General features: G+C 43.3%; 1 protein-coding gene across 2 annotated transcripts; it reads left to right on the top strand.

Moving 5' to 3' along the window:
- Positions 1–659: 659 nt before the first annotated feature.
- sirt6 (sirtuin 6) lies at positions 660–10,038 on the top strand. Of its 2 annotated transcripts, XM_038963428.1 has the most exons (8): positions 660–843; positions 1,318–1,445; positions 2,580–2,762; positions 3,644–3,703; positions 4,890–4,985; positions 5,165–5,245; positions 8,327–8,450; positions 9,376–10,038. In XM_038963428.1, the coding sequence occupies exons 1-8, from the start codon at positions 778–780 to the stop codon at positions 9,787–9,789; spliced, it is 1,152 nt and encodes a 383-aa protein (XP_038819356.1). In that variant the 5' UTR covers positions 660–777; the 3' UTR covers positions 9,790–10,038. The 2 variants fall into 2 exon arrangements, with proteins under 2 accessions (XP_038819356.1, XP_038819357.1); XM_038963429.1 differs by lacking the exon at positions 3,644–3,703.
- Positions 10,039–11,686: the final 1,648 nt, after the last annotated feature.

The raw sequence follows: 11,686 nt of genomic DNA, 5'->3' as shown, positions 1-11,686 counted from the left end.
TAACCTCAAATTTAACTATATCATTATTTAATAATGAGCTATTTAGCTTCCAGTAAGATGCTCTGCCAAGGTTAGTATCAGGGGTAAATATTTTGATATCAATGTAAATGGCCCTATGGTCTGTGAGGGGAGTTGTACAGATATTTGTAGTAACACATTCACTATCAATACATTTGGATATAAGCCAAAAATCTATTCTGGATTGTCTGGAACCTGTTTTGTTACTCCAAGTGAATGATCTGTCGGCCGGAAACCTCTCTCTCCTCTCCTGTCCTCTCATCTTCATCCCCATCCTCCCTTCACTTTCCCCCAGTAAGATCAAACTTTTCCATAAAAAGTATTAAACCCAAATTCTGATTGGTTGGTCTACCTGGGGGCCATCTATCAGTTGAATTATCTATTGTAATGTTAAAGTCCCCTCCTATCAATAATAACGAATTGGGAAATTTAGATAACCAATGAAGCAATTCATCATTCTCATGTTTGGTGTTGTACCCGTAGAAGTTTACAGTAATGAGTGTAATGTCATTGTAACTGATCACAAGACAAATAAAGTGACCCAACGTCTCATTGTTCTATCTGCACTACAGCCAAGCCAAATAACTCATCAGTCATTTTAAGTGGAATCGTCCCTTATGGATGACGTCACCAAACTGGGTCTCAACAACGAGCAAGTGGGCTGGTTTTCAAAAAGAAACAAAAGCTCATTGCGTTGAACGGGAATATTTACGAGAGCATTGAGGTATATTTCTGAGTTTTTGTTGAGGAGCTGCAGTAATGTCTGTAAACTACGCCGCTGGACTGTCTACATATGCGGACAAAGGTGTATGCGGGCTCCCCGAGGTAAACACACAGGCAGGTGTTAGCTAGCTAGCTAAGTTACTAGTAGCAACAAAGCTTTTCGAGGATTCCCTCTAGTTCTAGCCAGAAGTGTACCTACCGTAGCACAATATCCATTCCTATTGCCAATATACACGTAGTTCAAAACTAGCTAGCTAGTAATATTCTATCTCTGTTGTTACACACTAAAGCTAACATGAACGCCAGTGTAGTGTTTCCCCTACCATTACGTTGTTGTTGCTGGCGCCCCTAGTCCTTTTGGCACGTTTTGCGATGTTCTCCACACACTGCACCGGGCACCCCACTGAAATAGATGAGTCAAACCTGCCCTACACCAACACTACCCTCTACACTCTCTCCCTTCTTTCTTACTCTTCCCACCTCGTCCTGTCCTGTCCTGTCCTCTCATCTTCATCCCCATCCTCCCTTCACTTTCCCCTCTTCTCCCGTTATCTCCCCATCCCTACTCTCTCCCAGTCGTTTGACAGTAAAGAAGAGTTAAAGGGGAAGGTGGAGGCTCTTGCCCAGCTGATTAGGGAGTCCCAGTACCTGGTGGTCCACTCTGGGGCAGGCATTAGCACCTCTTCAGGCATACCTGACTTCAGGTAAGACCATTACCCTGTACCGCTCAACCACTCAGAGCGCATCTCCATAGGCTAAAGAAGCACACTCTCCTCCACCTCTCCCTGGTTGTAAAGGCTTGGTTCATGGCTATGCTGAACTGACACAGAGGATTTGGCCAGTTTAGAAATGTATTATTAGTAAAGGCTCGTCCTGTTCAATGAACCTACTTGAATGGGATCAGTGTCTTTTTCTCGCTCAAGAAATTGAATAATGAATGATGCATTTTTAAACAATTCAAGAAAGAATATAGGAAATGTGAGTCAACACCATCCTCTTATTTGGCTGCAGTACTGTGGTATCAGCAGAGGGGGGCAGTACAGGCTAGCTCTATTACCAGAGCAATAATTGTACGGTAGTGTTGGCTGAATCTCTGATGTTGACTTTCACACCAACGTTCCAACGTTTTCTTTTATATTACTTGTCATTACAATGTAATTCTTATTCTTTCTGTCTCTGCTTGTGTCTTCACGTGTTTTCCCTTTTCCCCATTGCTGCTGTGCGGAAAAGGACTAGAGGACTTTACATTCATATTTAATTAATCAGCCTTCTGTCATTCTGGTTTGTCTGCCTGTCTGTTTGTCCTTGAATTGAATTAATGGTCCATTACTGAAAAACCTAGGCATAAAAAGGACACATTCCCCCCTAAAGCCAGTTTGCAGACTTTCATTGCGCTTCATGTCCTGCGGCCCTTTTCTCTAAAAGATAAGTACGTAATACCTGGCTGACGTACTCCTCTAGCCTAATGACTGTCTTACCAAATGGCTGAGGAGCTTTGATCTGGTCTGAGCAGACCATAAGTCACACAGTGAGAGGTGAGAGAGCGGGGGCTGTGTCAGTTAAAAGAGAATGGGAGAGAGGAGAATGCTAAGGCCTTCATTCTGTATTCTCAGTATGTCTCGCTCTTCCTCTTGCATAGAAATGCATCTCTTGCCTTTTGAAGCCCGGCAGCTACCACAACAGATGCCACACCTTACTACAGAGATGTGAAGAGATTGCTTGACAGTCTGTCTTGTATGTTGCCCTGTCATAACCTTAGACGTGTGTGTGTGTGTGTGTGTGTGTGTGCGCGCGTTTGTACACACCTCTCACACTTCTATGTTGTCTCCCTCTCTCAGGGGTCCCAAAGGAGTGTGGACCATGGAGGAGAGGGGCGAGTCTCCCCACTTTGACACCACATTCGAGGAAGCTCGGCCCAGCCTCACTCACATGGCCCTGCTGGGGCTGCAGAGAGCCAGCTACCTCAAATACCTCATCAGCCAGAATGTGGACGGCATCCACGTCCGCTCCGGCTTCCCCAGGTAACATTCCTTTGCAAAAGAGACTCTGTATCTCAATGGGTTTTTCATGGTTAAATATAATATAAAACCTGCTATACTATCCCAATGAAACACTACAATCATTCTCTGACCAGGACCTGTATTTATCAAGCGTCTCAGAGAATAAATGCAGATCTAGGATCAGTTTTGCCTTTTAGATCATAAATAATAAGATTCTATGGACAGGAGGGACCTGATTCTAGATCAGGACTCCTACTCTAAAGACTCTTTTGAATAAGCCCTGGTCTCTCTTGTGAATAGGATTTCATAGAATTGGAACGGCTACAGCAAGAGAGTGAAATCAATATGATTCAATACATTAGCAGGAGAATACCATTATTCCAATCTATATGGTAATCAGTTGGGAAGGAAATGCTAAACTAAAGTACTCTGTTCAAATCAAAGTTTATTTGTCACGTGTGCTGAATACAGCAGGTGTAGGTAGACCTTACAGTGAAATGCTTACTTACAGGCCCTAACCAACAATGCAGTTTTTAAGTAAAAAATAGGTATTAGGTGAACAATAGATAAGTAAAGAAATAAAAACAGCAGTAAAAAGACAGTGAAAATAACAGTAGCGAGGCTATATACAGTAGCGAGGCTATGTACAGGCACCGGTTAGTCGGGCTAATTGAGGCAATACATACATGTAGGTATAGTTAAAGTGACTATGCATAGATGATAAACAGAGAGTAGCAGGAGCGTAAAAGAGGGGTTGGCGGGTGGGGGTGTCGGGACACAATGCAGATAGTCCGGGTAGCCAATGTGCGTCGCTTCAACACTCATTTACATTGATATAAATTGTTTATTGTCAGTACATACTTATGTGAAATAAGCAGTCTCTCTTTCTCTCTCTGATTCAGAAATCTGCTCTCTGAGTTGCATGGGAACATGTTCGTGGAGGAGTGTGGGAAGTGTGGCAAGTACGTCAGTTCAAACCACTCTTAGTGAAAGATGTCACACACGACGAATTCAAAAGCATAGAAATGTTATGCTCTTCACATTAGAATGAAAGCGTACCGAAACACAGTTCAGCCCATCTTAAAATTTGTATTTTCTTTTGTGTGCCCTCAACTGGTTAATTCATGCTGAACCCACTCTCTTTGTCACATGTACACACGTCATATAAAAGCCAGATTGATTAACCCTGCACTGTTTTCAATTGATGCAAAATCTTCTTACTGTTACCCCCGTTTTCTTCCCAATTTCTTGATATCCAATTGGTAGTTAGTGTTGTCCCATCGCTGCAACCCCCGTACGGACTCGGGGAAAGGTGAAGGTAGAGCGCCATGCATCCTCCAAAACACGACCCCACCAAGCCGCACTGCTTCTTGACAATGCTGCTCGCTTAACCCGGAAGCCAGCCGCACCAATGTGTCGGAGGAAACAACGTACAGCTGGCGACCGAATTCAGCTTGCAGGCACCCGGGCCGCCACAAGGAGTCGCTAGAGCGCGATGAGACAAGGATATCCCAGCCGGACAAACCCTCCCCTAACCCGGACAACGCTGGACCAATTGTGCGCCGCCTCATGGGTCTCCTGGTCGCGGCCGGCTGCGCCACAGCCCAGGATCAAACCCGGGTCTGTAATGACGCCTCTAGCACTGCGATGCAGTGCCTTAGACCGCTTCCCCACTCGGGAGGCATTGATGCTAATTCTAATCTAAATTCTAATCTAAATCTGCCAACACTGTTTGCCTACTTCAACTGTCAATTACACAAAAATAAACAAGAATAGACAGACTTCTCACTTTCCATATGTTAACAACCTGAGGCAACTTGGGAAAGGGAGGCTGGCTTGTAAGCAGGGGAAAACCATTCCAGCAACATACTAATAGGGATCACTTATCTAGCCTTCAGCCACCATCTGTACTCCCCTACACGGGCAGGACAACAGCAGCAAAGTATTTACATCAGCCACCTCACACGCTCTTTAAATTCTTTGAAATGTGTTTGTTCGCTGATCTGTGTTGATAATTGTCACCTGTAAAGTGGCACTGTCCATCAGAGTTCTAATACTGAATTATATGGCACTGCCTCACCGAAGGTTCTTCACCAGTAAGTCAAGGTGAAAGGCATCACAGGTTCTGATGGATGTGTGGTTTTTCAGGCAGTATGTGCGGGAAAAGGTGATTGGTGTGATGGGCCTGAAACCCACTGGAAAATACTGTGAGGAGGTCCGGGGAAGAGGACTCAGGTCCTGCAGGTAACACACACACAACACGCACACACTGGGTGTTACTCATACAGCTTCACCGTCTTGGTATTTCGAGGAAATACAATAATCGGCAACACTGATAAGATATCAGAGATCATCACGCTGTATCAGTACATAGCCAGGTGTCTGCTAAGAAATTACCCTAAAGTGTGTGTGTGTTCACACAGGGGGAAGCTCATCAGTACCATACTGGACTGGGAGGAAGCTCTGCCGGAAAAAGACCTCAACAGAGCCGAAGAAGCTAGCAGGTAAGAGAAAAAGATAGACAGACAAAGAGAGAACAAAAGCAGAGCACCTCCTTAAAGAAGTAGGGTATTTGTGTTGGCCCTGTAGGTCAGAATGTTAGTTAACCCGTGTGTAACATATTGACCTGTTATATGGCGGCACAGTCTAGTGTATGCCTCTATCTATTGATGTGCAAACCACCGCTCCATTTCTGTCAACTAATTCCCAGCGTAATCCCCTTTTAATTGATGACCATTCTCCTCTTCATTAAATCTACAATTCAAAGGCCAACGGTTGCATTTTGACACGAAGGTCCTTATGCTTGTCCACATACATACCATAAATTTATGCGCGCACACACACATTGCACTTACATAATTAGACTGAAGTGATTTAGATGAGAAATTGTCTGTCACTGATCCTTGTTGGCCCTGACCTAGCTTTTGAGGCAGGCTAAGTAGCCAATAGGCAGAGGGTAGCATAATTTGTCAGATTCTCTATAGTAATGGTATGGGAATAATAATGAATATTATTTTGTAAAGTGGTGTCTTGCATTGAACAACACAACAACATTTTAGGTCATCTACTTATCTGAAGGACAAGTGGATAAACAGGTTAATGTCAAGCCCTGCGTGTTTTTTTCAAAAGTCTCTTGAAATTAAGGCCTACACCACACATTGGCTGCTACTGTAGACTGATGGGTTCTGACTTCTAAAATATTGTTAGACATCAGGTATCCTATGGAAAGGAGAAGGGCCAAAGTCTGGTTGTTACATCAGAAGTTAATGGTTATCTGTAGGAGGAATGCATATGGTGGAGTCAAGTAAGGGTGGATATGAGCCAGGGGCTTGGAATGTACTGGGTAAAGGAAAGGGAATCACATGGTTGCGGCCACTGATAAGGGTGGAGAGCTGTGGATTTGTGAGGAATGGGGGCCGAGGTCAGGTCACAGTAAGGAGAAGGAACAGTTTATTACCCACATCACTTAACTTCCTGCCTAGCAATAAAGATGTCATGTTTAGAGGGAAGGATGAGACTTCACCTACATTGGAGTATATATACTTGTGCTGTTGGGACCATGTCTTTGTTTGTTCAGCTGTCTGACTCATTGGGTGAATACACTTGGTTGAGCTTGAATAATTGCCCGTGAGTTTTTACTCGGTTCATTTAGAACCTAACAAGGCTGAATGATAGAACAGCTATTTCCGTGTTAAAATGTTATGGGATGCATTTTCTCCGTTGTTTTTGAAGGTAGGTCACTTTGGTAGGACTACATTATGATCAAATAGCCACAGTAACCTACTTGGCCACTGTTAAAATGGTAACTTAAAGCGGGTACAGCCTCAGTGTCCACAGTGAACGTGCGCTGGAAGTTACACAGAATCGTCACAACATTCGAGTTTGCAGTCAGCAGACCTGACATTTGCTCAGTGCCGACATCTTTTTGTGGGAACAGTACCTGGGTCTGAACACCTCCCTCTGCAACTGGATCCTGGACTGGTGGTGAGGGTAGGCAACATCGCCTCCGCCATGCTGACCCTCAGCACGGGGTCCCCCACAGGGGTGTGTTCTTAGTCCCCTTGTGTGTTTTTGTTCTGCCTTATGTTATTTTTAGTATTACTGCATTATTGATACTGCGTTGTTGGGTTTAGAGCTTGCAAGAACAGTAGTTCACTGTACTTGTACGTGACATTAAAACAACTTAACACAGCGTTCAGTGCATTCAGAAAGTATTCAGACCCCTTGACTTTTTCCACATTTTGTAACGTTACAGCCTTGTTCTAAAATTGATTAAATAACATTTTCCTCATCAATCTACACATAATACCCCATAATGACAAAGCGAAAACAGGTTTTAGACATTTTTGCAAATTGATAAACAGAAATACCTTATTTAGATGTGTGTTCGGGCTCTTGGCTATGAGACTCAATTGATATCAGGTGCATCCTGTTGCCATTGATCATCCTTGAGCTGTTTCTACAACGTGATTGGAGTCCACCTGGGGTAAACTCAATTGATTGGACATGATTTGGAAAGGCACACACCTATCTATATAAGGTCCCATAGTCGACAGTGGATGTCAGAGCAAAAACCAAGCCATGAGGTTGAAGGAAAAGGTCCGTAGAGCTCCGAGACAGGATTGTGTTGAGGCACAGATCTGGGGAAAGGTACCAAAATATGTCTGCAGCATTGATGGTCCCTAAGAACACAGTGCCCTCCATCATTCTTAAATGGAAGAAGTTTGGAACCACGAAGACGCTTCCTAATGCTGGCCACCCGGCCAAACTGAGCAATCGGGGGAGAAGAGCCTTGGTCTGGGAGGTGACCAAGAACCTGATGGTCACTGACAGAGCTCCAGAGTTCCTCTGTGGAGATGGGAGAACCTTTCAGAAGGACAACCATCTCTGCAGCACTTCACCAATCGGGTCTTTATGGTAGAGTGGCCCGATGGAAGCCACTCCTTAGTAAAAGGCACATGACAGCCAGCTTGGAGTTTTCCCAAAAGGCACCTAAAGGACTCGCAGACCATGAGAAACAAGATTCTCTGGTCTGACAAAACCAAGATTGAACTATTTGGCCTGAAAGTCTCTGAATGTCCCTGAGTGGCCCAATCAGTGCCTGAACTTGAACCTGATCGAACATCTCTGGAGAGACTTAAAAAAAGTTGTGCAGCGATGCTCCCCATCCAACCTGACCAAGCTTGAGAGGATCTGAAGAGAAGAATAGGAAAATTCCCCAAATACAGGTGTGCCAAAGAAGACTTGAGGCTGTAATGGCTGCCTAAGATGCTTCAACAAAGTACTGAGTAAAGGGTCTGAATACTTATGTAAATGTGATTTCAGTTTATTTGTATTTATAAATTTACAAAAAGAATTTAACCAGTTTTTGCTTTGTCCTTATGGGGTTTTGTGTGTAGATTATGGAAGAAAAAGCTCTTTAATCAATTTTAGAATAAGGATGTAACGTTACAAAATGTGGAAAAAGTCAAGGCGTCTGAATACTTTCCGAATGCACTGTATGTAGCAGGTTCTAAGGTGATGGACCTGGTTGTTTGTATGTGATGATTATGGGTAATGTAGTTTTGTGGTGTTTCTCTGTCTAGACGGGCCGACCTGGCGCTGACCCTGGGTACCTCTCTGCAAATCAAGCCCAGCGGAGACCTGCCCCTCTTCACCAAACGCAAGGGGGGCAAGGTGGTCATCGTCAACCTTCAGCCCACCAAACATGTGAGTCTCACAAACCACACATACACAAGACACACGTGTGTACACAAGACACACGTGTGTACACAAGACACACGTGTGTACACAAGACACACACACACACACACACACGTATACAAACTCCAACTTAAAAAACACATGAGTAATGCACACACTCACTCACATATACAAGCATTTCGCTACACCCGCAATAACATCAGCTAAACACATATGTGACAAATAAAACATTTGATTTGATACACACACACAACAATCTGTACACCACTAAACAGACACGCACACAAACTTCAACTTGCATGTAATTAACTCAAACACGCTGTATCCTATTAAACATGAGCTGCGAACATGAACGCAATATCGGCCGATTTCCACAAATGATTGTTTGCACAGTTCAAATCAACTAGCCCTCGGATGTTTACAGCCTATTATCTTCAGAAGCTTCCTATTGTCACATAGAACCATGTACTTCTAAGGTCTGGTGTTCTACAGAAGTTTCAAGTTAAAAATAGGAACTCAGCTGCATGAATAATTCAGCCAATATGTTCAGTGAGATCATACTTGATTAATGACTCAACACATTCTCTAAGCTAATCCTACTGCAGGACCTGTAGAAAGTTTGGAGGCAATTCAATGATGGCTTATGTTCCGTAAGGAATACAAAGGCATAAGTAAGATGCAGTAGCGTCTTGGATGTGTAGTCCTGCACTTGTCTGGGTGGTTTCACCCTTAAAGGTGGACAAGTTAAATATTCGCAGCTGACGGATCTCATTTGAGGGCCTGTCGTTTTTTTGGATCAGGTTACATCACATGGTAAGTATATACTCCTATCCTGGCCCTTCTGTCATTTGTGTTCTGCAAACACTGACGTGGTAGGTACTAGGTTGTTACTGGTCGAGGTCTCAAGCTCATGTTCGTTTCTGTCTGGCAGGACAAACACGCGCACCTGCGTATCAACGGTTATGTGGACGAGGTCATGAGCCAGCTGATGGAACTGCTGGGATTGGACATTCCAAAGTGGGACGGGCCTACCGTCTGCCAGAGCTCCACCCCTGACCAGAAACCGCTACCTGCCATCGCTACAAAGAAGGAAGTAAAGAAGGGTGTGAAGAAAGAGGCTAAAAGGGAGGGTAGGAAAAGACTAGGAGAACCAAAGAAGGAAGAGGAGGATGAAGAGAAGATTGCCGTAAAGAAAGAGAGGGCGGAACAAACAACAGAAGAGCATGAGAAAGACCTGCAGGCCTGTACTGACTCTAGCCCTATCCTAGGCCAAACACAGAACCAGGACCTGTCCAGAGGTGGAGACCAGAACAAGGGGGCCAGCTCCCCAACCCTCTCCCTCTGACAGTTCAGACAGCCCCCAAGAGCCCAACAGAGTAAAGAATCAGCCAGTAGTGTCTTAGTATTGTTCCCCCAACTCAGTTCTTATACACACTGACCTAGAACAATGGTAACATGCTGCCTGGGACCAATGCAGAAAGGTCTGTGTGAGTGAGAATGTACAGTACCAGTCCAACGTTTGGACACACCTACTCATTGAAGGGTTTTTCTTTATTTTTGCTATTTTCTACATTGTAGAATAGTAGTGAACACATCAAAACTATGAAATAACACATATGGAATCATGTAGTAACCAAAAAAGTTTTAAACAAATCAAAATATTTTATATTTTTGATTCTTCAAAGTAGCCACCCTTTGCCTTGGCAATTTTGCACACTCTTGGTATTCTCTCAACCAGCTTCACCTGGAATGCTTTTCCAATAATCTTGAAGTTGGGTGATTGAGGAGGCCAGGCCATCTAACGCAGCACTCCATCACTCTCTTTCTTGGTCAAATAGCCCTTACACAGCCTGGAGGTGTGTTGGGTCATTGTCCTGTTGAAAAACAAATGAAAGTCCCACTAAGTGCAAAAATATCAAATTTTGACTCATCAGACCAAAGGACAGATTTCCACTTGTCTAATGTCCATTGCTTGTGTTTCTTAGCCCAAGCAAGTCTCTTCTTATTGGTGTCCTTTAGTATTGGTTTCTTTGCAGCAATTCAACCATGAAGGCCTGATTCATGCAGTCTCCTCTGAACAGTTGATGTTGAGATGTGTCTGTTACTTGAATTCTGTGAAGCATTTATTTGTGCTTCAATTTGTGAGGCTGGTAACTCTAATGAACTTATCCTCTGCAGCAGAGGTAACTTCCTCATGAGAGCCAGTTTCATCATATCGCTTGGTTTTTGCGACTGTATTTGAAGAAACTTTCAAAGTTCTTAACATTTTCCAGATTGACTGATCTTCATGTCTAAAAGTAATTGTGTACTGTCGTTTCTCTTTGCTTATTTGAGCTGTTCTTGCCATAATATGGACTTAGTCCTATTTGGTAAAATACTATCTTCTGTATTCTAGCCCAACACAACAGATTGGCTCAAACGCATTAAGAAGGAAAGAAATTAGACAAATTAACTTTTAAGAAGGAACACCTGTTAATTGAAATGCATTCCAAGTGACTTCCTCATGAGGCTGGTTGAGAGAATGCCAAGGTTGTGCAAAGCTTTCAGTCAAAGATGGCTACCTTGAATAATCTAAAATATGTCTAACAATTTTGCTTACTACATGATTCCATGTGTTATTTCATAGTTTTGATGTCTTCACTATTGTACAAGCGTTTGACTGTTATTGTATACCTCTGACAGAACATAGGGAAGGCTTGATTAAGTAACAGGGGGAACCAGCAGGAGTGTGGTTCTCTAGTGAACATTTCTCAGCAATACAGATATAGAGAAGGGAAAGAAGAGCCTTGCATATAATAGTAATCTGACCATGAAAGAGATGTACACTAGAAGAGCCAGAGCAAGGCCACCCAACACCACACAATCACCCATACTTAAAATGTATGCATGCATGACTGTAAGTCGCGTTGGATAAAAGCGTCTGCTAAATGGCATATAATATATATTACATTTCAAACACAGCTAAGTGAGGCATGGGTCAAGCACACGCTTAGAACTCTGTAGTAGAGTACTACAACATAGTAGTGTCTTGCAGAGGGGGCTAACGGGTGGAAATTGAAGGCAGGTGTTGTGAAATGTTAAAAAGTAACATCGATTTTGCCATAGAGCTAGCATACATGATCAAATCTGTGTTTTGTTAGACACTTTACTGTTTATTCTCAGTAAAGACACTTCGTTTAGTGATGGGCATTACACTGGGATTTCTAATGCAGTCTAATTTTGTACAGACATTCTAGAATTGT

This window comes from Salvelinus namaycush, chromosome 25 (assembly GCF_016432855.1).
Source record: "Salvelinus namaycush isolate Seneca chromosome 25, SaNama_1.0, whole genome shotgun sequence".
NCBI classification, from domain to species: Eukaryota; Metazoa; Chordata; class Actinopteri; order Salmoniformes; family Salmonidae; genus Salvelinus; species Salvelinus namaycush.
This window is presented reverse-complemented; position numbering and strand designations above follow the sequence as displayed.